This window comes from Dryas octopetala, chromosome 9, assembly GCF_963921425.1.
Source record: "Dryas octopetala chromosome 9, drDryOcto1.1, whole genome shotgun sequence".
NCBI lineage: Eukaryota > Viridiplantae > Streptophyta > Magnoliopsida > Rosales > Rosaceae > Dryas > Dryas octopetala.
The window spans coordinates 15,846,751-15,870,513 of NC_141374.1; the positions used below are offsets into that span (position 1 = coordinate 15,846,751).

The window sequence follows — 23,763 nt, forward strand, 5'->3', positions numbered from 1 at the left end:
AAGCTTGTTTTCATTCTTTTAACAAATCTTTCCTACCCCACTTTCTTAAAGTAAAAGGATACAACTCACATTAATGCTGTGAATGTCTTATGTTTTGTTGTTATTTATGTAAGTTCTCTTTTGGAGGGTGTATAGAGAGTTATTTATGGTTTATTTATTTATTTCTTTTCAATGTGTAAGTTTGGATGGTCAAAATAGACCTAAATTTTTTTTGGGAGAACCTTACATTCACAAGCTATAACTCATTATTATCGTTATCCCTTTTCCCTGCCGCCATTAGTAATTTTAGTTTATCATTGCTGTGTGGTTGTTCGTGTTCTACTTATTATTCATATTTTGGTCCAAGACTCCAAAGTCAAAAATCTACTACACAAATGGGAACAATCCTCTCCTTATGAGCTTTATTAGTCAAGAGTATCTGCTATTTTGGTATATAAAAGTGTCATTTAAATTACTATTATTTTTTGCTAACTCTGTTTGTGCTTTTGGCTGTTTTTCTAGTTCCAACTTTGGTGTGATGTTGGTGGTTTCCTCAAAAGAAAAAATCGTTACTGCAAGGGAGGTCTTAGCTACAGGTCCGCAACCTCGTCCCACAATGGAAACTGTCATTATTACTCTTATGCATCTTGCTTTGCATAGTGAGAAAATAGAGTTGGAGGTATGCATGTTGCATTTCTTATATCTAAATTATTCTCCCCAGATAATAGTTCTTATTGGTCTCTTAAAATTCATGTGCCTATAGATTAAGTTTTTTAAAATTCATGACATTACAAGAAGTTTTTTGGTTGTGTATTCATATGGCAATCTCCGTGGCACATGCAGGCTGTATTCATGATATGTGTGGTTTCTGGTATTGATCCTTGTCAGAGGTACAATATTCAGCACTGTTTTGCAGTATTAACTAGTCATGTTATGTTTTTGTAATCAGTAACCATTTTCTTTTTCCTTCTTTTTCAGGGAGTTGGTCTTTGCAGTACTTGATAATCTCTCAAGGCAGCTGCAGTATACGACTAGGTTCAAGGTAAGAAATATTGTTCTCTCCTTAATTATGATTATATTACTATTATTATTATTAACCTATTTTGACACTTCAGTATTGTTAGGATTTTAGTAAAGGTTCGCACCAGTTATTTGTTCATTATAGTTAGGATTTTCAACTATTTGATACTTTAGTTACTTGGCCAAATAAAAATATTATAATATATATATATATTTGTGGTCTCCAAATTTCTTTTGCAGTACTTGGAGGAGCTTATAGGATCAATTCTCTTTTGTTGGGTTGCTTGTGGTGTAAGCCTTGCTGCACTTGTGGAGGTAATGTGCTCATTTGTGCACCAATTTTTTTCAACATGTTTCAAATGTGTCAACAACTTCCAGAAAATGTAGGTTCCTTTATTATCAAACAAAATGTAGGGACTCTTGCCAATAAATATGGCTTGTGGTACAACTAATCTTGGTATAGGACATGTTCTGTAGCAAAGCTTGATATTGATTTGTTGTTGATATGGACAAAGTTGTACACAATGTTGCAATTGAAGCTTTTGTTAAATTTGATTTGTAAATGATTATAGCTTATGTATTTACAAAAATTACATGTTACACAATTTTGGTAGTACGTGCACATCTAGCTTTTTGTGTTATCTGGTCTAACACTGTCGGATCAAGTTTCGTTTGGGAATTATATACATAAATGTTCAATCTGATTAGTTGGAAAATTTTCTTTGCAGATAAGGCAATTATTTATATCAGATTCCGAACCTAGTTATTTCATGCAGTATTGCTGTCATTGGCTTCTCCCTGCTCTAGTTCTGCATGGGGACAGTTCCAATATAAGCTGGGTTGCTAAGGTAACATCAACCTGGAACTCTTTGTTTCTCTCATTTTTTAGGTAACATGTAAATTTCAACCTTTAAGTAAAAGTTTCTGGTATTTATCTTTGTAGGATGAATAATTATGCTATATGATTATTTCCCCATTCAACATCAAGCTAATTGTATTTCATTATTTCTTTTTATTCACTATCTTTTATATTTATGTGTATGTGTTTCCTTTTAAGTTTGTTGTTAACCTCAGAGGGTTATTTTTTCCAGATTGCGTGTCAACCTCTGGCAATTCTGGTGAAAAATCACTTTGTGCAGATCTTTTCAGTTTGTATGGGATTGCATTGCAGTAAGAAATCTGGGTGGGAAAAGGGAGCAGATGTGCTTCAGAATTCAATTTTGCATCTTGCTCAGATATCTGAGAATGAACGGGACAAACTCATCAAGAAACATATGGTCTGCTACTGATTCTATGAATCATTCAACTAGTTGCTAAACTTTGATGGAAATTTGGGCTGCAAAAATAGTTTTATTTTCTAAGTTTGGGTTATAGGAACTTAGTACCAAACAATGAATTTAAGTAGTTGGGTCAGTGATAGTGTCTATAGCATACATCTTGGTGTGTATGATATTTATGAGTGCCCTCTGTTATCTCTCCATGTTGAGTAGCATTTAAGTGCAGTCGTGCTTGTTCAGATATGAATTATGGTTCATGGACAATTGTATATTGTTGAGAACATAAAATATCATATCATGTATTCGAATTCTTGCATTTCAGTATTTAAAATCATGGGTCTTTTACCATTATGAATTAGTTTTGCGTTGGATGCTCCAACTTTCACATGGCATTAAAGTAGGCAATTCATATATGTGTCATGCCCATTTGTTTCTCGCATGCTCCACATCACGCAATATAATTGATCTATGTGTTTGACTATGTCCGGCCGCACGCGAAGGGGCGTGCTGAGAATACAAAATCCCACATTGAGTTTTCTAAGCTTTGTAATTCAATATATAAAGTCATGAACATCTACACCCATTGCCAATTGGCTTTGGGTTGGATGCTTTAACTTTCATAGATGCTGTTGAGAGAAAGATCCCACATTGACAATGTAAGGCCTTGCATAGTGGCTTACAAGGGTTTGAGCTACTCCTCCCATTGCCAATTGGTTTTGAGATGGATGCCTAGATTCCTTCATGGTATTAGAGCAAGCTATCCACGTGTTAGGCCCAACGGCCACACGTGCTCCCACGTCACCCAATATAAATTGTCCACGTGTTAGGCTTGAGTGCTGCCACATGTGCGGGGGCATGTTGAGAGAAAGATCCCACATTAAAAATGTGAGGCCTTGCAAAGTGACTTATAAGGGTTTGAGCTACTCTTCCCATTGTTAATTGGTTTTGGGATGAATGCCTAGATTCCTTCAGATGCGTATATATATATATATATCATAGTTTGTTGTTCATCAGAATAAATTGGATGGCTTTAATATTTTTATAATAACATGCCCTTGTTGGTATATTTATAGGTATCTATTGTTAGCCACATACTGTCTCTTGCCTCGTCTGCATCAAACCCTGCAGTTCCATTCTTCTCACGGAATACGGTTGCACTAGCAATTCAGACAGTTGTTGACGGATTTTTGGAGATGTGCGTTATTGTCTTGGCTTTCTTTAATTTATCCTGTTTACCTATCTGAAGATTCCAACTTAAAAGTTTTTCTTATTGACCCTTTGTAGGGAGGATTATGCTACAAGTGTCTGTGTTCTTGACAAGATTAACATTTTTCGCCCAGATAGGGTTTTCATGGTAACAATTCTATTTTAGATATCTCGGTCTATTTGGGATTCCCTTTATGTTCAATTCTCTTGTTCAGGTGGCAGTTTCAGTGCATTTTGTGAAATGATCTGCTGTCGTGGTAATGCAGTTTATAGTGGAACTGCATTATAAAATTGCAGCAGCAACCCATCATCGGCATACTTGTCACCGACTGGCTGGAATTGAGGTGCTTATAGATATCCTTGGGCATAGAGCTGCTGTTGCAAGCACTTCCAAGTAAGTTTACATTATCAGTATCCATCATTAGTTAAGTATAACAATGTGTTCTCAAGCAATTCACACAAGCTTCTAAATAATTTGGTATTGTTTTAACTACATTAGAATTATCAAAATTGAAAGCATAAGCCTTTTGCAAAGAGGGCTGCTATTTGCACACCCCTAAATTTCTTTTTGCACACCCTTTTCCTATTTTTTTCTCCTACACACCCCACACACTCATCTCAAATTCAAAACCTCTCAACACACACCTAACCCCATTACCAAAATACCCTCATTTCATTACACACTCACACACCCCATCTTTCTTTTTTCCTCTCTCTCCTTCCCTCTCTCTCTTTCTCTGTCAACACACACCGGCGCAGCACCACCACCGCGCGCAGCACCACCCCCCTGCATGCGCCACCTTGCTGCACCACCCTCTCATTCTCTCTCTCCTCATCTCTCTCTCCTCCCTGCTGCACCACCCTCCCCGCGCCCACCACCATGCCAAGCTCGCACAGCCCCAACGCCCGACCACGCTGCCGACCTCGCTCTGCCCAGCTCGCACAGCCACGCCCACCACCATGCCAAGCTCGCACAGCCCCAACGCCTGACCACGCCGCCGACGCCCGACCTCGCTCTGCCCAGCTCGCACGACCACGCCGCAGTGCCAGCCAAAAGGATGAGCTTCGCAGGCCGTTCGGCAGTCATCCGCTGAAACCTGCGGGTTCGTTCGGCAGCCATCCGCCGAAACCGGCGGTTTCCTTCGGCAGCCACCCACCGAACCTTCGAGTTGCCTTCGGCAGCCACCCACCGAACCTTCGCTGCAACTCGATCTCCTCAGCTCGGTGGCGTTCGCCGGCGAACCAGGCGACGAGACACCCACCAACCACCCAGAAAACCAGCGACGGCGCCGAAACCAAAAGCACCACGCCGGCGTTGATTCCGTTTCCGGCGAAGTTGGGAGTCGAGGCTGGTGTGTGTGTTTTTTTGGTCGGGGTGAGGGAGGGAAATGGGCTGGCTGGTGTTTGTTTGTTTTTTTTTTTTTTTTTTTTTTTTTTTTTTTTTCTGTTGATGGGGTGTGCAAAGAGAGAAAATGAAATTGGGCATTGGGTGAGAGAAGGAGAGAAGAGTCTTTTCCCCTTGATATTTTTTATTTCTTTTAAAAAGGGTGTGCAAAAAGAAATTTAAGGGTGTGCAAATAGCAGCCCTCATAAATTATTATTATTTATTTTTCTCCCAAAAAAATTATGATTATTTATTTTTGGCCTTAAAGACCCTTTTGCAAATTAAATGTTGTGCATAATTCCGTAATTTTCTTTTGGATAAGAGTGCTCAATTCTCTTATGCCCTGCCTCTGTTCGTGTGTTAATAATGAACAAAGAAAAGGGGGAAAACATGGTTGGAGGATGGAAGGGTAACAGAGTGATATTTTTTTATATAATGCTAGTCTTCTTCCTGTAGTCAAAACTAATTTAGTGAAATTATAGAAATGAGGATTTTTTGTGTGAAGTATTTTATTTATACTTTTTTGATTATTTGATGGCTGGTGCAGTTATCTTTTCAATTTGATCGGTCAATTCATTGGTTGCCATGCTTTACAAGATCAATGCTGTCATATCATTTCTGTGTTGCTGAAAACTTTTAAAAGTAATCCATCCAAAGAAATTATCAGTGTTCTGGGTGAGCAACTTCAGGTGTGTTCCTTTGTTAACTCTGTATGTCTATCTGTGATTCTTTATCCCCTTTCAACATCCTCAGCTATATTCATGTTGTGTTTTGATGCAGTTCTTAGTGTCAAAGTTGGTGGCATGTTGCATTCCTTCTGAAGCCAAGGGAGAACAATCTGGCAGCAGATCATCTCAAGTTTTATCTCTGCTCCTCCATCTAACTGTGGATTCTGATCCATCTCTTTATGATTACATCAGGGTAGCTTTTCTGACATCTCTGGTACTTTACCTCTTTTAAATAGTCCTAGATGTATTTTGGTGGAATGATACCCTTTGATTTGTGTAATTTCTCTTTGTAGGAGTTGGAACCTTTCCCTGAAATAGATATCTTTGATGGGATTAGAAAGTTTCATCAGGATTTATGCCGAGCTTACTCTCCAAGAGATCATTTGTTGAAGGTACATTATTTCAAATTGTATATATTAGAATATTAAATTATGGTTCACATATTAATAGCTTAAGTTTTTGGGGATATTGGTAAATTTAGAAATATTATCATAGTATTGAGCGGGAGATTCCAAGTTCAAATTCCTGCAACTGCAACCTCTCAATTTATGTTGAAGTCCATGTGTTAGGCTCTCTGGTGGTGGAGAGAGTCCATATTGTTTGAGGGAGTGCTAGTGTATAAAAATAATAGTTCATCCCCATTTAACAGTTTAAGCTTTTGGATATAGGGGTAAACCAACGAAGTATCAGTATAGGTTTACTTTGCTTTTTATGAAATTCAAATTTCATTAATAGTTTTCTCACTGATTTAATTATATACTGTGTCTTTTATCAGTTTGTTGAGAGATCTTGCTACCTTCCGCCAAGGTTACTTCTGTGGAGGTGGTTTCCCTTTCTTATCATTCTCTTCTGTAGTCCAGTTCATCATACTTAATCTTAATTGTTTATTACATATTTTTTCAAGATTAGAAATGACGTTGTAGTTGACTTCACTACACGTTGTCAGTCTAAAATGAAATTACAAGGTTTTCAGAAAAATACTACAAAATTGTTTCATACGGGTTTAAGAAATCTTGAAAATGGTTCAATTTTAGTAACTTTAAAATGGTTCAATTTTAATTTTTCTAGAATTGTAACTTTAAAATTTCTTCCTTTCATTGCTTGTAAGTTGGTAATGAGATGGATCTGTGAATTCGGTATGTTCTTGCAGTCTCCAAGCACTGCACAAGAAGTTGCTTTTGGGTGAAACTGAAAAGAATGCAGAGGATTCTGTGAAAGATAGATATTGGCATTGTGACCATGAAATTGTGAATGCTGTCTGGACACTGCTTCGCATGTGTCGCTCAGAAGATACCAATAGCATCAGAGTTTTGGTCTCTGATTTCATATCTAGGGTACCTCTGCTAGACTGATTTGCATGATCTTTATTATCTTTTGTTCTGTGCATTGAGCTCTACAATATACTATTTTATTTATTATTCAAAAAATGCAGGTTGGTATCGGGGACCCACATTGTGTTGTTTTCCGTCTGCCTGGAGGCTCGTGTAACATTCATGTGTGCCAACCTATCAATTTTGACTCCTCTACAGAAGTCAAATTTCAGATGGATACTGCCTTATCTGAAGAACTTCTGGTTGCACTTTTGAAACTTCTGAAGAAGTACCTGATGGATGATTCCGTTAAAATAGTTGATATGACATCACAAGCTCTTCGGGTGAGTCTTTGGAAGCCCATTTAGCTTTGCTCTCTTTTCAAGTCTATCAGACTTCACTCAATAGTTGTGTTGTCTTGGTTACATTATGTTAATTAATTTGATACCTGGCCGTTGATTTGTTCCTTACTTTACAAATTTCTAAACAATGTTGTCTACATTTACAGGATTAAGTGCTTAACTTATTATGAGTAGGGCTTATGGTCATTGATAAGATAGTGATACCCTTTCCATGATTAATGTGATTTAGAACAACCCCCTCCCCCATTCCAACCACAATCTTGATCAGATGATCCATCTATGGTACATTAATAGGATGCTGAAAAATTGGTTGCACCAAAGTTGAACTTTGTTAGTGTCTCTTTATAATCAATCATAATAGAAGGGAGTCACCTAGGTAATTTATTACTTATTGTCCAGAAACTGCCCCCCTCCACCCCCCCTCTCTCTTTTTGCTTTATTCATTATAATCTGATGAGTTTTGTGTGGTCCGGTAATATGCTTTTTTCCACCTGGAGCAGGGAATTCTTTCAACTCAAAGGGGTCAAAGTACTCTATTGTCATTTGATTCTTATGAGAGGTCTCTTATTGAGGTAACTATGCTGATCTCTGTATATTTATTTTATTATAACATTTTATTAGTTGTGACATTATCTTCTATTCCTGGTTCTAAATTTTAATAGTGTAAACTATGTTATCCCAATGGAAAATTCATGTAATTTTATTCCTGTCTTGTAGATTCACTCCAAGGGTGTCAATATTGAGCTGGTGGAGAAGCTGCTTTTTGATATGGAAATTAAGTATAGGGGTAAGCTGATGCTGCCTTTTGAAACTTGTTTGTTTCTGTTCAAAGTGATGTTCAAAATTGTCTAGATTTAAAGTGTGGTTTATGTTATTTGAACTGTCGGTAAAGGTTGTATTAATAGTATTAGCTGTGCTTTTTGGTGCTTTCTGCTTCATGTGCCCGTATGGATATCCAAGTGCCGAATGCGCTTACCTTTTTTTTTTTTATCGTGGGATGTGCAACTCTCATGATTACATCCAATGCTGTACCATGCTGATTTATACCTTCAGTTTGGCTTTGTTGGGGTTTATTTGTGGTTGTGTGTGGTCCTCATTAATGATTTGTTTTTTAACATGTGATAGTTCCTTAAATTCATTTTCAGCTGAAGCAATTCCATTAGAGAAACCTACTGTATGGGCGACACAGGGTAAAACTTTTGATACGTGGATATGTCCGCTTGTCTACTCACTGATTGGCTGTTGCAATGATGTAATTCTGAGGTATTATATTTGACTTTAGTCTTCAGATATTGTTTAAGGATTGATTGATCTACTAATGCTACCTATGGATCAAAATGATTAGTTTTCAATTTGGTTAGACAAATTTATTAGGTTGACTTTTCTTTCCCCCTGTTTCCTGCTCCTTTCAGATTATGTCAGGATATCGTGCTCGTGAAAGCAGAAGTTTCTGAGCTTCTATTGCCAAGCGTTGTTGTCAATTTTGCTGGAAGGAAGGATATGGATGTTGATATCTACAAGTTAATCTCTTTGCAGGTTGACTTTAAAAAAAAAAAAAAAATTTCAATTATATTATGATGTTTCTCTTTGAGTCTTGTATTTATCTTTCTTTTCTGCCATTTATACATTAAAACTCATATGGGTACTTAGTTAACTTTTTGGTGCTTTGTCTTTGGAAGGTTGTCATTCTATGGATGGCAGTAACTTAAAACAAGACTGTCTTAGTAAAAAATTGTTTCACTTGTCTCTTGATTTGGAGCAAGCGTTGTGTTGTGTGTCTCTATTTCCTGTATGTGAGGTGGATTTTATATCGGAAGAAGCTTGGTTTTATTTCAGAGGAGTTGTGTTGGTTGGGACACCTTTATGAGATTGGGAATGTCAGGCAGTGCATAGGCTGTTTCTTATTCTTTGTGCTATTCAGGATTGTAAAATTAGAGGATGTGATATGCTAGGTTAAACTAAAGGCATTAACTGATTCATGTTTCAAAGCTTAGTCCTCATTGAGTTAGATATTTTATAGCTATCGTATTTAAAGCTTTGCAGGTCTGTTTCTTCAGGCTGCTGTGTCTTGTGATTGCTATATACATAGTTGATTGATTATCTATGTTTTATGTGCAGGTGCAGGAATATATATTCACAGAGTCTAATAAGTTAACCAAATCAATTCAAGTTTGGTTGAATGCTCTTAATGAACTTCGATTATGTCATGTGGCGGAAAGATCTTCTTTGTTGCCATCGAAGCAAGAAAGTTCCAAGGTTACTATATTAAATTATTTTTGAGTTTCTTTTATTTCAGATTGTTAAATACTCCAATTTGCTTGTAAATAAACAAAAAATTGTTATCTTCTACTTTCCATGATCTATACACCTCTAGATAGAAACCTTTGCTAGTATTACTGACTACTGATTTAATTCTCTTTTGGGACGTGAGAGATGGAGCCCATAATAAGATCAAAAGAGTTCTGTTTATATCTGTGAAAAGGTTACGAGGAAGAACCATAAAATTAAATTATCAGTAAGATTTGAATTTTTGGATTTTCTACATGCTGTGAATGCAGTTAAAATTCTATAATATGTATGTTTAATAATTACTTCCTGCTGCTGCAAATTCTGTATCAGAAGTGAGCCATGTCTAGTTTTAATTTGAGTTCCATTTATTTTTTGGTGCAAGTTGGCTACTCTAAGGCATGTCTACTGTTGTTCTAGACTGACCTTGTACTAATTCAATTGTACAAGTGCACATTTTGTTCATACACTTATGTTTCAGATTTTCTTCAACCATATATTGTACAATGTTTGCACTAATCTAATTATTACTTTTTGATTATGCAGAGTGCTAAGCCTTCTAGTTGTAGCTCTAGATCCCGTTCCACCCCGGGAAAGGCTAAAGATTCAGCTGCTACATTTAGTGCGTTGGCAACGCCGTCGTCTTTATGGGACAAGGTTTTTTTTTTTTTTTTTTTGTGCATTTGTTCTTCACAAACATGCTGTTATATGTTGCTTTACTCTTTGGAATTAGTTATGTTGAAATGTATTTTTCAGTTGAGTTTAAGGCTGTTTGAAACTCCGTTTTACTACATATCATTGTGTCTGCTTCCTTGTTATTTTTCTGATAATTCACTTATGTTCCCAGGTTTATTGGCTTTCTATTGATTATCTTGTTGTTGCCAAGTCAGCAGTTGTGAGTTCCAAACCTTTCCGTCTTCATTTCTTTTTCCTTATAATTTAAGTTCTGGTGCCCAGATGACTTTCTTTAGTGAATGTTCATATGTCCATTTCTTTGACAAGGATATGTGTACTTCATAGATTTGTGGCTCATACTTTACTGCCGTGATGTACGTGGAGCATTGGTGTGAAGAGCATTTCAACAGCCTCACCCTGGGTAGCCCAGATTTCTCCCACATTGAAATGGTTAGTTCCCTGGATATAGTGTGCTTTATGTTCCTTTTTTTTTTTAATGAACTGCTTTTTTAGATCTTGTTTTCAGTGTGGTCTGTTGTAGAACAATATATATGTAAATAATTTTTTTATGTCCTGTGCTGTCCTATCGGTTCTGTTTAATACAATGCTTCTTTTGACTCCCTCCTCCTGTTCTCTTTTTGGTCTTTCGGCTCTTCAGTTGCCACGCCACATTGAAATACTTGTCGCAGCAGTCACTCAGATCAATGAACCCGACAGCTTATATGGGATCATCCAGTCACATAAGGTTAGTCAATATATTATGGTCATTATTTCAGCTCAAGATAGCCTTCTCCCCTCCTCAACTTCCTCCCCTCCTTTAGTCTGTTTTGTAATGAGGTGAGTTGATGCAGAACTGTCTCTGTATATATAGACTGACTTAGGCCATCTAGTTTCATTTGAATTCATTGGATATTGAGAGCTTTTTAGAATGTCAGAGATATATTATTTGAATCCAGTAATTGAAGTCATCTGCTCCTATTTACATTTTGTGCATGTATACCTGTGTGGGATTGCTTTATCTTCTCCATACCACTAATTGAGTAAAGCAATATTAGTTTCTAGTTTACCAACACAATCCCCTGAGATCTGAACAATTGATCATAACTCTTTACAATATGCAAGGTTAGCAGAAAAAATAGAAGCAAGCAATTTTATTTTAAACTTGGTAAAACCTCAATGTAGGGATACCTCCATGGCCACAATAATGTCATAATATTCTTGGTCAACAAAAGCCAAGACAAGATGAAACCCTTACATTCAGAAGATAAGTATATTCTCACAGTTGTGTACCTTTTTCTGGTTTTGTGGTGATGGCATTGAAAGTTGACGTCTCAAATCATTACCTTTGAGCATGAGGGAAACTGGAGCAAGGCTCTTGAATATTATGACTTGCAAGTACGCTCAGCTGCCTTGGTACTGAGGGATTCTGGTTCCAGAAATTTGTCACTGGAACAGACTCAACCAAGAGATAATTTATACAATTGCACACTGGAAGATTCGATGATGCAGAGGAAACCTTATAAAGGTCTGATTAGATCTTTGCAGCATACTGGTTGTATGCATGTTCTGGATTTATATTGCCAAGGATTGACAACTCGGAAGGGGCAGTTTCATCATGATCTGGAGTTTACTGAATTGCAGGTTTGCAGTCTTAACTTATGTCTGATTAACAACATATTTTACTTTCTGGTTAGAAAATTTTATTTCTAGTTTAATGCTATAAGTACCATTTTCCTTGATATTGTTGATCTACTATTTGCAGTATGAGGCTGCTTGGCGTGCAGGAAACTGGGATTTCTCCTTACTTTATGCTGGGGATAATTCTATTTCATCAAGTCCGCACATTAGAAGCGATCATTTCAATGAAAATCTGCATAGGTAATACTGTAATAGATATTCAAGCCATGCTAGTGAAGAAAAAAAATATATATGTTTGTGCCTTTAGTATCAGAAACAATCTTATGTTTCTGCTTGTTAAAAATTCAGCTGTTTGAGGACACTGAAAGAGGGAGATTTCAATGAATTTCATAGAAAGCTGAAAGATTCGAAGCAGGTAATATGGGTCTCTATTATATCTCTCCTACAAGCTGGATTTTGTGTAATTTTACTGATGACATGTGTCATATATGTTAGGAGCTTGTGTGGTCTGTTTCTGGTGCAAGTGAAGAAAGTACGGAACACATATATGCAACAATAATTAAACTCCAGGTATGTGCTTAACATTTTGAATAGTGGCCTCCATTGCAGCTAGGCCCAATCCTAGTTTGCTACTGAACAAAGACATTAGGTTCTAACGTTTCCTACCCAAAAAAAAAAAAAAAGACATTAGATTCCATATTTTTTAATTCTCTTGGATGTCTCTGTTTGGATAGTTAGCATTGATTTAGTCAATCTTGATGGTTGCAAAATAGTCTCTGTTCGGATGGTTAGCATGGATTTTAGTCAATCTTGATAGTTGCAAAACATCTGGAAGGTGTTGGGAGTTGCATTGACAGCTTTCTTTCAATTGTCACTGGGAGTTGTGTCTAACAACACTTGTTTCATGCTATATATTGGTTTGTGATACTTGTAAATAGAATAAATATCTCATTTCTGACCATTTCAAGGTTTGCTTGTATGAGGATTTAAGTTGTTGATTTATCATACTTGGGTAAACCTTGAAATGCCATGAGAACCAAAAGCCTACTATGGTCCGCGTTCTAAATTTATTACCAAAAGAAAAGAAGAAAAATCTTAATTTTTTTAATAACTTGGTGTCCTTGTGCAGATCCTGTATCATCTTGGTATGGCTTGGGAATTACGTTGGACGTCATCCGCTTGTGAGGGTATAAATTTCCATCCAGAGATGGAAAAAGTGAATTTTGAACCTCTAATCCCTAATATGGACCAGGTATTATAATGAGGGAAAATAGAAACTGAGTAGCCTCTTTTGTTTAATGGTGGATGACCAGTACAAGTAGCTACTAAATGATACATGTGATAATCATATTTATTAATGATTTCTTACCATTATCAATTGAAAATTAATTGATTAAAATTTTGTCTTCTGAAATTAACCTCTCGTGTGATACACCACTCTCTATTGATCTGTGGTTCCATTGACATTTCCAATAGACTAGCTCTCAAGGGTGTTTTTGATGTTTGACAAGACTATTTCCATACAAACTCTCTTCCCCCCACACCAACCACCACCACCCCTCAACTGTCATGTTCAAGATCAATTCCTGTCTTAGTGGCATTGTGTTCGGAACATAAAAGCACTGGTATTTTTTATAAGATGGCATATTTAGAGGAATTTTCTACTTTTTCAACTAAGTGCAATTTCCATATATCAGTAATGCTGCTAACTAGAGACATAAACATGTGTGCAGACACAAATGTATCTATCTATAAAAGAAAAACTAATTTCTGGTTGGCTGATATGGTCTTTTAATTTCTATTAGTTGTCTTGGCTGAACATGGATTGGAGCTCCATTTTGGAACGGACACAGTTACACATGAATTTACTAGAGCCTTTTGTAGCGTTTAGGCGAGTTCTACTTCAAATCTTAAGTTGTAAGGACTGTATGGTACAACATCTTTTGCAATCCACATCTACTCTCCGTAAGGTATTATTAGTATTTCTTAATCATAGAATCATCCACTCAAACCCACTTCCTGATATTTCCTTATTTGTTGTTGCAGGGCTCTAGATTTTCTCAAGCAGCTGCAGCCTTGCATGAGTTTAAGTTCCTCTGTGTCGACTCAGGAGAGCAAGATTCATCCCTATATTGGTTTGGAAGGGTACAGAGTTTCTATAACTCTAACTTTGCTATAAGTACATTTAAGTCTTCTTTTTTTCTTTTTTATAATTTATCTTGCTTTATTCAAATGCATCCAAAGTCATGAGACTCTAAAATGGTTGCGGGAAATTTATCATGTTGTAGATTGTAGGCAAGCTCTTATTTATGAATTCCTATAATTTTCCCTTTTAAGAGTTAATTTCTTTCAAACATTAGGTACAATGAAGTCTGTATACAATGGAGTTGTGTTTTAGATTCCTTTTGAGTATTGATCTAAATGTGATAGGTAACTGTCTTGAAACTTCGTCTTCTTCTTTAGGTTGCGTTTGGATGAGGTAATTCAAAGTACCATGCCATTTCAAAATGAAAGGATTTTAAAGTGATGGAATTTAGGGTTCGGTGGTTTTGGGGTTGTGTGGGTTTGTTAATGTTGGTGGTAGTGTGCTTTGTGTGTTTTATCTCGTCCTTTCTTTATTTTTAGTAGCTGCTAGTAGGCTAGTGGACATCTGGTTCACTGCTTGGTTTGTTTGTTCTGTTTGTTTTTTTTTTAATGAAAGTTTGTTTCTGATCAAAAAAAAAAAAAAGTGATGGAATTTAGAGTCCTAGGATTTGAAAGTTCTTCATTTGGCAACCTATACGGATGGAATTTAACTTTGACATTTCTTCTAGAACGTAAATATTCCAACGTTTATTTTACTCAATTTACCTTCAAACAGACATTGTACTTCTTCTTCTTCGGTTGGATCTCCTTTCTTCTTTATAAGGTTGTCACGGACTGACAGTTCGATTTTCCAAAAAATCAGCAATCATGGAGAAGTGGAGGTCCATACCCAATGAAATCTGGAGAGGAGGTTCAGTCGTTATCAAAGTCTCTAATTTTTCAAATGATAGATGAAGCTATTGCACGGATTTCAGAAAAACGCCTGAATAGGCGTAACTTGGACCTGGAACTTTGGGTATTCAGAGTTCCGTTTTAAAATCCTGTGGAACTTTAAAAATTCTGTTTTTGAAGTTGCCAAACGAGGTAATTGTAAATTTGGGATTATCAAGTCCCGTATAATCACATATTCTGTCTTCAAATTCTACATCCAAACAGACCCTTAACAAATATTGGAAATAAGCTTATCTAAAATTTTAGGTTGAAGACTGGTAAGCCTACTCTTTGGACACTTCATATTCTGGATTATCATATCTTAGGAATGTACCTCATCATTAAACTTTGGTATAGGTTACAAATCAGGCTCACTCTCTTGATACGCCACCCTCCATATGGATTTGAATGTCTTTAATGTCTGTGGGAAGTGTTGCCTGATACTTTCTTTACACAATTAATTTTTCCAACAAACTTCTGAATTGCTTCCGTGCTTAGGTGGATCGGAACAACATGCAAAACAAAATCTAATACCTTCTACTTTTAACTTCAATTTTAAGTGCAAAGTTATTATGGCTGCTTTATTTGTTCTCTCATAGACCTTTCCCTGAATCTTTAAACAGTGAATTTCTTAATGGACTTTTTTTTGGTTTGTTTAAATGAATTTTCTGTATTTTTATCTACATAAATTGTTTTTTTTTTAATGTGTTTATCTCTCAAAAGGTTAATTTTTCATCTTATTTCAAAAGTTTGAAATAGCACTAACTGATGCATGATGGGCAGCTTGAAGAAGCAAAGCTGTTGCGTGGCCAAGGTCAGCATGAGATGGCTATCAGCCTTGCAAAATATGTCTCACAAAATGTCCTGTCAAATGAAGAGTCTTCAGATGCACATCGCTTGGTTGGGAAATGGCTGGCAGAGACTAGATCTAGCAAGTATAGATATTTACATATTGGTTAATTTGATTTTGGATGTGAATAGAAGAAGTACTAATTTATTTTTTCTTTTATATACTGTCTGGTCATGGAAATTCAGCTCGAGGACTATTTTAGAGAAGTATTTGAAACCTGCTGTTTCACTTGCTGAGGCTCAGAAGGCTACAGACAAGAGGTCCAGAGATAGACAAAGTCAAACAAATTTTCATCTTGCACACTATGCAGATGCTCTATTTAGAAGTTATGAGGAAAGACTTACCTCCAATGAGTGGCAAGCAGCCATGCGTTTAAGGAAACACAAGGTACTTGAGAATAAATTAGAACAAGAACTCAAAGTTAAATCTCTAGAGTTTCTGAGAAATTTGCGTACATGTTGATTTCACAGACAATGGAGTTGGAAGCACTTACTAGACGGCTAAAATGTTCGACAAAGGTAAATTCCAACCATTACTATATTTCCTTATTTGTCATTTTAATGTAATAGGTACCATTGGGTATAACCTGCCAAGATGGTTTTCCATGTCATTTTTTTCCATCTATACTTTTAGGGGGAGAAGACTGACTACTCGGTCAAAATTCAAGAGTTGCAAAAGCAACTTGCAATGGACAAGGAGGAGGCCGAAAAGCTCCAGGTAGTTGTTTTACTTATACCTTGTTTTGCTGAAGTTATGTTAAAAAAATGTTTTCTTTTCACTTGCTTTGTGTTGGAGGGGCAATGTCGAACAGATAGTCAATAATATGTGGAACATCTGGATCTAAAATTTGGGTTTCCTTTTTGAAACCTTTACATAGACTAGCGAGCTAATCGAAAATGATGATAAATTTATGTGGATGATAGAGGTCAACCTTCAATTTTGTCTTTTGGAATTGACTTGAGCCTTCATGGTATTTTAAAAATAAAGTGTAATTCTAACTGTTGGATTTGTTTTTGTTAACTTCTCAGGATGACAGGGACAATTTTCTTAGCCTAGCACTGGAGGGATATAAGCGTTGTTTGGTTGTTGGTGACAAGTATGATGTGAGAGTGGTATGCACTTACTCTCAACTTCTATATTCAAACGAAATGACATCACCTAGCACTGTAATTATGTGGAGAATGGTTCTAAAAGCCTCCTGATTATGTCACATGATATCTTGTGACCCTTAATGTTGATTACTTTTCCCATGAGGTTATTTTGTCTTTGATTTGAGTATAGTATAAAATGTTTGCCTCCATGGATTGAGTGAAATTTATTTACACAAATAAAATTTTTTCCTCTATTGGTAGGTTTTATTGTTGGAGAATCTGTGTAATCCCATTGAGAAACTAACCTATGTGCTTTCAGGTTTTTCGGCTAGTTTCCTTGTGGTTCTCTCTCTCTTCTAGAAAAAATGTCATAGATAGCATGCTTGCCACAATTGCTGAGGTACATGGTGAACAAGAACAATATTACTAAATTAATATTTGAAATATTGGAACCAAATTCCTTAACTTTTCTGTAAAATGTAATATGTATCCATATTGCCTCAAAATGCCATATAAGAGTTTTGTTCACTGGTGCTTGATTCTAATCAAATTTGTGTACAGGTTCAGTCTTACAAATTCATCCCTTTAGTGTACCAAATTGCTTCAAGAATGGGCAGCTTAAAGGATAACCAGGGACCTCATAATTTCCAGGTTCACATTGAGCTCCTATTCTTAGCTTTTTCAGAAGTTGGGGTTTATTTTAATTATTGTTGTTGGACGTGCAGTTTGCTTTGATTTCTCTTGTGAAGAAAATGTGTATTGACCATCCATACCATACTATCTTTCAGGTATTCAACTTTTATTTTATTGTCTCAACTGGCTTGAAATTCCATGCATGTTTGTTCTTGAGTAATCTGCAATTCTGCATACAAGGGTTTCATAACTCAGTATGAATTGTACTAATAACTAAAATGGAAAACACAAACCTTACTTCTGATTGCCAATATTGTACCATGTGTACCATGCTTGTCTAAATGGTACTCTTTTTGAATGTGGTCTTCTGCACCTGTTTTATGTTTTGACTAATTTTTAATATTTTACATTCCCATCTGTTCTTGCACTAGCTTCTAGCACTGGCAAATGGTGACCGTATCAAGGACAAGCAGCGCAGTAGGAATTCATTTGTGGTAGATATGGATAAAAAGCTTGCGGCAGAGAATCTTTTGCAAGAGTTAACTTCATATCATGGAGCTATTATAAATCAAGTATTGCCCACTATTTTTCCTGATTAAATGATTTTTGTAATTTATTGTTATATCTATATGAACTAAGAATGCTTATATATATGCATTCTTGTATTAGATGAAACAAATGGTGGAGATCTATATCAAACTTGCCGAACTAGAAACAAAGAGAGAGGTTAGTCAAATGGATATGAAGTTGTTCTTTTCGATTCCTAGTTTTCATTATTGATCCTAGTCATTAAGATGATAAGATTTTTTTTTTTTTTTACATAAGAATAAAAAATTTATCAAGATGATAAAATTTTATTCCAGTAACTTTGTTGCATTTGTACAATGAAGAAAAACCTGTAGCACAGTTTTGTCAACCACTACCTAACTAGATTGTGTCAACAGGATACCAATAGAAAGGTATTGCTACCAAGAGAATTACGTAATCTTCGAGAGCTGGAACTTGTAAGTGCAGCATTATTGTACTTGATTTAATATTTTGGGTGGTATTATACTTCATATGATGAGAAAGTCATGGTATTTTGGGATGTGAAGATTATTCTTGTTTAAGTACTTGAAAATTCCCATTTGCATAGACTGATAGGGGGATTTAGCATCTTACTTGGTTTTGATGAAACCTCAGGTGCCTGTTGTGACAGCTAACTTTCCCGTTGACCCTAGTTGTCAATATCATGAAGGCTCTTTCCCATACTTCAAAGGATTAGCAGATTCAGTCATGTATGTCTTTGCAATATCAGGCAATGCCATGTCAATTTATTTATTTGTTGTAATCTTCTGACCATAAGAGATGCTACCTTCTGACGTATACTGGTGTATATACAGGGTAATGAATGGCATAAATGCTCCAAAAGTGGTTGAATGCCTAGGTTCTGATGGTCATAGATACAGACAGCTGGCAAAATCTGGAAACGATGATCTAAGACAAGATGCTGTAAGATTTTAAACTCGGTGTTTGTATACGAGGCGGGTTTGTGTGTGTGCGCAAGGAGGCGCAAATGCATGTGTTTGTGCGTATATTTTCTGTCTTGGCATCTAACTGTAGGATTTCAGGACAATGTATAAACTTCCAAGTTTTCTGATAAATGCATGGAAGTTTCAGAATTTATACCTGGCCATTCCCGAATGTCCACTCCTACTCTTAAACAGTGTGTTTAACATGCATATTGTGGATATCAGCCTCTAAAACAGTTACAGAAAATTAAATTGCTCTCCTTCCCCCACTCTTCTTCCATGAAATCTGTCATAATTCTTAATTTTGTACTTTCGCAAATTTTGCAATTCAATTACATGCCAGTCTTCTGTCGGATTGGTGCTGTGTAATTATTGAACATTACTAAAAATCTGTAATATTACTCTTTACCTTACTTCTACTTTGAGGGCATTCCTTTTCTTCCCTGGAGTCTCGCACTTTTTTTTTCTTTTTTCTAAAATAAATGTTAGAATAGCCTGTTGTATTTTGGGAACAAATGTTTCTCTTATGTTTTCTTTTAATGTACAAATTTCTTATAAATTTACAGGTAATGGAACAATTTTTTGGTTTAGTCAACACCTTTCTACAGAACCACCGGGATACATGGAAAAGAAGATTAGGAGTACGCACATACAAGGTATCTTCTTCAATATATAAAAAATTATTAAATCACATAATTATTAGCAGAAGATTGAAATTTAATATGGTGAAAAGGAAGAATTTGACATTTTTCTTTTTGGATGGTGGTTCTAGTGCAATGGGGAATTTGTTCCCTTGATTCTTTCTCAATTTTGAAACCTTTTTTACAGTTTCAAAATTTCTTTTGGGAAATATTCCATGCATGTTATCAGGTCTGTATCATGTCTCTTTAAAGTATTCATGCTGTTAAGGTACAGGGTTTTGTATCCCAAAAGTGGATGGAATTCAAATCTGCTATGGATGGGACTTAAATAATTTCATTCTGCATTTTGTGGATATTGTAATAAATGAAAACTTGTGGGAGAAAAAATTGCACATTGATTCCGACCGGATTACATGACTTTGTTAAAAGACTTTTTTTTTTCAACTAATATTGATCTTTAGCATTCAATTCGTTCACCCATTGAAATATTGTAATTTTTTTGATGAGATAGGTAGTTCCATTTACTCCAAGTGCTGGTGTTCTTGAATGGGTTAATGGCACTCTTCCTCTTGGTGAATATCTTATAGGAAGGTAACAGGCACCATCTTTTAAAGTCACCTGTGTTTTTTAATAATTGAACAGTTTGATTGTCTCATACTTTCTTTTTTCTTCCGATTTTCAGCATGAGAAATGGAGGTGCACATGGTCGCTATGGAATAGGGGACTGGTCATTTCTTAAATGCCGAGAACACATGGCAAATGCAAGTATTTGTAACAATTTTAAGTCTTTATTGCCATTAAAGGAAACAGGTTAATTGAATAGGCATCAATGAGGATGCACTCATATTCACTCTCTCTGAAACCTAAAGAATTTTTTAAGAATTTTTTCGGAATACCTTTTCTTTTCACAATTTTTTTTGAGGACCGACATATATGTCTGAATACCAAATTTTATCCATGGTCTCTCAAACGTGTGCACATATGGTGCTCTTAATATCCTGGTTCATGTTCTCATTGTTTCCTGGATTAACCAGTCTCAATCATTAGATCCTTCACTTACAAATTGTAATTCTAATGCTAAGGTTTAATTTTAGCTTCAATATTATACTTAATACAAAATAGCATGGTAGCTGTCTTAGTCCCCTCTTGGAGAAATAATTTATAGCAATGTTTTTGAGTGCTCCTCCTCCCACAGGCATTACTTCTAATAAAATATTGTATTTCTAGTGATCACAATTTTATATTGAGTTGATGCATCACACATTAAGAGGGCAAAGCAGATTAGAATTTATAATGTTATTTATTTTCATCCGAAAGCATAGGTTCATCTTTAAAACAAACTGATATTTAAGTGCTTTGATCTTTGACAGGGAAAGGACAAGCGCAAGGCATTCCAAGAAGTTTGTGGGAAGTTCAGGTATATTATTTCTCTGGGCGGAGGGTACCTAGTTTTTCAAATATTTAACCAGTTAGCCTCCTAATTCAACCGACACACCTCATGCAGGCCTGTCATGCATCATTTTTTCTTGGAAAGATTCTTGCAACCAGCTGACTGGTTTGAAAAGAGACTTGCATACACACGAAGTGTTGCCGCTAGTTCAATGGTCAGTGATTTATAGTCATACATTGGACATGGTCTCCTAAATATAAGGAAAAATCATAGTTACAACTTACAACTTGAAATCTTCTTCTTCCAGGGCAGTTTTCTTCCTTAATATATTCAATTGAATATTGAGTTAATACTTAATACTGCTTGGAAGTTATTGTAGTTCATACTCTGTTACATAATTGTATTGTAATTGAATATGCCTGGTAAATGTATTGCAAACAGGTAGAAGCAGCTGGTGGCATTTACCTGATTTTTTTGTCGTATTTGCTTGCTAATCATTCCAATTTATGTTTCTGAAACAGAAGTTGTTAGAGAATTTCTACTCATAGAACTTAACAATTACTTTGTACATAATACCAATCCAAAAAAAAAAAAAAAAAATCACTTCGTACATAATACACATACAATGCACCAAGGCCCCTCCATCAGAGCTTTTTTTCTTTATGACGAAAGGACAATGTAGTTCAAATCCAAATAATAGTTTCCAGTCTTTTTCACTAAGAAACAATCTCTTCAGAATGAATTCTGCTTAATTTCAAGGATGACTGCACTATTATCTACTTGCTGATAATACTGACAAATGTGCTCCATTTTCAGGTTGGTTATATAGTTGGACTTGGAGATCGACATTCTATGAATATCTTAATTGATCAAACCACTGCAGAAGTTGTTCATATAGATCTTGGTGTTGCCTTTGAACAAGGCTTGATGCTTAAGACACCAGAACGGGTTTGTACTTTTCAATTGCTAAGCTTGCTTGCCTGGGTTAGTGACTATGGTATGGTTCGGTGCTCTGATCTTAACAAATGTTTGCAGGTTCCATTCAGACTTACAAGGGACATCATTGATGGCATGGGTGTCACTGGAGTGGAAGGGGTTTTCAGAAGATGCTGCGAGGAAACTCTCTCTGTTATGAGGACTAATAAAGAAGCACTACTGACCATCATTGAAGTATGTTACTTGACTCAATTTCTTTAATTAAAAAATAAAACTCGCAACTTCTCTCCTCTTGATATCAGGTGGGGTTTCTATGCAGGTTTTTATCCATGATCCACTTTATAAGTGGGCTTTATCACCTCTGAAAGCCTTGCAGCGTCAAAAGGTAATGGAAACTTAATTACCTTTTCTCTCTATATTCAGTGTATGAATTGCTATCTGAGTCCATTCTTGTCTTCCAAGAAATGGTAAGGGGATGGGGTAAATTGGGGAATTTACAAAATTATCTTGTTCAGTTAAAAAGTATGAATATTCTTACATATTAATATTATAACATTACTGGCAACTTAAAATTTGTTGTAGCAGCTGTTCAAACTACTCCGGCATACATTTTTTCTTACGCTACATAGATTTGTTTTCTTGATAAGGAAACGGATTATGACTTGGAGGTGAGCTTGGAAGGCTTGCAAGATGAATATGAAGGTAACAAGGACGCTGCACGTGCATTGATGCGTGTCAGACAAAAACTAGATGGATATGAAGAAGGAGAAATGCGAAGCATACATGGACAGGTAATTCTCATACTAGGTGAATAGATATGGGAACTATAACGGAACTAGCCCCAAGCTCTTGGGGAGAGTCATGCTGAGGACCTTTGCCTTCTCGGGCATAGGTCCCCTGTCAATTGAGAGACACCCCTTGTGGTTTATTCCAATGGGGTGATATCCTAGGTCAGAAACCAAAAGGTGCTTCGAGGAAGATCAGTAGTTAGAAAATGATGTGCTAGTCAAGCAAGATATGGAGATCATTAATACCACTTAGCTTCAGATATACAAGATTTAAGACAAATCTGACTTTCATGTGCAGGTTCAACAACTTATACAAGATGCTATTGATCCTGAGCGTCTTTGTCACATGTTTCCTGGATGGGGAGCCTGGTTGTGATGGACCTTTCATCATCTTTGTCCTTACAGAATCCAATCATCTTGTACAGGCGGCTTTTATTTTTATCAAATTTTGTGAGCATTTATAGTCTTTCATGTATAATCCGAGTCTCGGTATCAGGTGTAGTTGGTCCATGTATAGTGCCCTATTTAAGGGATTAGGCTGCAAATAGAGACTGGCTGTTTTTTGGCCCCAAAATACATGTTGATTTCCCATCCTACAACCAGAATGTAATTTGCAATTTTTCATCAGTTCATGTTCATTCTATGTATTAAATTGACCATTGGCTCCTGTTTTGCGTTAGTATATATGGCCTTGTTCTTTGTAAATGATACAGAGACAGTGGAGGCTTTATTCCATCTGTGCCTTCCCATCTCATCTAGACAAGAGTTCCATATGAGTTAAACATGGGTAGAGACTACAAATCCAATTTAATAAAAATTTTCCAATCCACCAAGAAAGTTGGAAGTGATTTGAGTCTGACATATTATGGATATAAAGCTCTAAGATTATTCTATAGCTTTTCATCATTTGATTCCATAATGCCTTTCTTTTGTTAAATCCTTTGTCAAGAAAATTGGACACCTGCTATTTTATTGCAATCTTTTCTAGAGTGACAATTAATGAATGTCCTTGTTAGCAGCTAGCTAGCTAGCTAGCTGCCCGA

The 23,763-nt window shown here is 36.1% G+C and overlaps 1 protein-coding gene across 2 annotated transcripts in view; it reads left to right on the top strand.

The window, feature by feature from the left end:
- Window positions 1-23,532, top strand: part of ATM (Serine/Threonine-kinase ATM-like protein) — a 35,900-nt gene extending 12,368 nt beyond the window's left edge. The window contains exons 26-79 of one of the 2 annotated variants that reach the window (XM_086255852.1): window positions 502-658; window positions 823-869; window positions 958-1,021; window positions 1,240-1,314; window positions 1,728-1,847; window positions 2,091-2,276; window positions 3,350-3,471; window positions 3,561-3,630; window positions 3,749-3,876; window positions 5,414-5,555; window positions 5,647-5,787; window positions 5,888-5,986; window positions 6,370-6,416; window positions 6,745-6,928; window positions 7,027-7,248; window positions 7,767-7,838; window positions 7,984-8,053; window positions 8,412-8,529; window positions 8,679-8,802; window positions 9,385-9,522; window positions 10,099-10,209; window positions 10,400-10,447; window positions 10,573-10,677; window positions 10,886-10,972; window positions 11,551-11,868; window positions 11,990-12,105; window positions 12,214-12,280; window positions 12,361-12,435; window positions 12,995-13,117; window positions 13,671-13,835; window positions 13,912-14,010; window positions 15,664-15,815; window positions 15,916-16,117; window positions 16,201-16,248; window positions 16,364-16,447; window positions 16,759-16,842; window positions 17,141-17,221; window positions 17,383-17,472; window positions 17,547-17,609; window positions 17,886-18,026; window positions 18,124-18,180; window positions 18,399-18,458; window positions 18,637-18,731; window positions 18,837-18,945; window positions 19,532-19,621; window positions 20,118-20,197; window positions 20,289-20,367; window positions 20,977-21,023; window positions 21,111-21,210; window positions 21,813-21,944; window positions 22,032-22,166; window positions 22,252-22,317; window positions 22,562-22,723; window positions 23,019-23,532. In XM_086255852.1, coding sequence (XP_086111978.1) covers window positions 502-658; window positions 823-869; window positions 958-1,021; window positions 1,240-1,314; window positions 1,728-1,847; window positions 2,091-2,276; window positions 3,350-3,471; window positions 3,561-3,630; window positions 3,749-3,876; window positions 5,414-5,555; window positions 5,647-5,787; window positions 5,888-5,986; window positions 6,370-6,416; window positions 6,745-6,928; window positions 7,027-7,248; window positions 7,767-7,838; window positions 7,984-8,053; window positions 8,412-8,529; window positions 8,679-8,802; window positions 9,385-9,522; window positions 10,099-10,209; window positions 10,400-10,447; window positions 10,573-10,677; window positions 10,886-10,972; window positions 11,551-11,868; window positions 11,990-12,105; window positions 12,214-12,280; window positions 12,361-12,435; window positions 12,995-13,117; window positions 13,671-13,835; window positions 13,912-14,010; window positions 15,664-15,815; window positions 15,916-16,117; window positions 16,201-16,248; window positions 16,364-16,447; window positions 16,759-16,842; window positions 17,141-17,221; window positions 17,383-17,472; window positions 17,547-17,609; window positions 17,886-18,026; window positions 18,124-18,180; window positions 18,399-18,458; window positions 18,637-18,731; window positions 18,837-18,945; window positions 19,532-19,621; window positions 20,118-20,197; window positions 20,289-20,367; window positions 20,977-21,023; window positions 21,111-21,210; window positions 21,813-21,944; window positions 22,032-22,166; window positions 22,252-22,317; window positions 22,562-22,723; window positions 23,019-23,096 — 5,875 coding nt within the window. In that variant the 3' untranslated portion in view covers window positions 23,097-23,532. The remainder of the gene's footprint in view (window positions 1-501; window positions 659-822; window positions 870-957; window positions 1,022-1,239; window positions 1,315-1,727; window positions 1,848-2,090; window positions 2,277-3,349; window positions 3,472-3,560; window positions 3,631-3,748; window positions 3,877-5,413; window positions 5,556-5,646; window positions 5,788-5,887; window positions 5,987-6,369; window positions 6,417-6,744; window positions 6,929-7,026; window positions 7,249-7,766; window positions 7,839-7,983; window positions 8,054-8,411; window positions 8,530-8,678; window positions 8,803-9,384; window positions 9,523-10,098; window positions 10,210-10,399; window positions 10,448-10,572; window positions 10,678-10,885; window positions 10,973-11,550; window positions 11,869-11,989; window positions 12,106-12,213; window positions 12,281-12,360; window positions 12,436-12,994; window positions 13,118-13,670; window positions 13,836-13,911; window positions 14,011-15,663; window positions 15,816-15,915; window positions 16,118-16,200; window positions 16,249-16,363; window positions 16,448-16,758; window positions 16,843-17,140; window positions 17,222-17,382; window positions 17,473-17,546; window positions 17,610-17,885; window positions 18,027-18,123; window positions 18,181-18,398; window positions 18,459-18,636; window positions 18,732-18,836; window positions 18,946-19,531; window positions 19,622-20,117; window positions 20,198-20,288; window positions 20,368-20,976; window positions 21,024-21,110; window positions 21,211-21,812; window positions 21,945-22,031; window positions 22,167-22,251; window positions 22,318-22,561; window positions 22,724-23,018) is intronic. The other variant, XM_086255853.1, reaches the window with a different exon arrangement.
- Window positions 23,533-23,763: the final 231 nt, after the last annotated feature.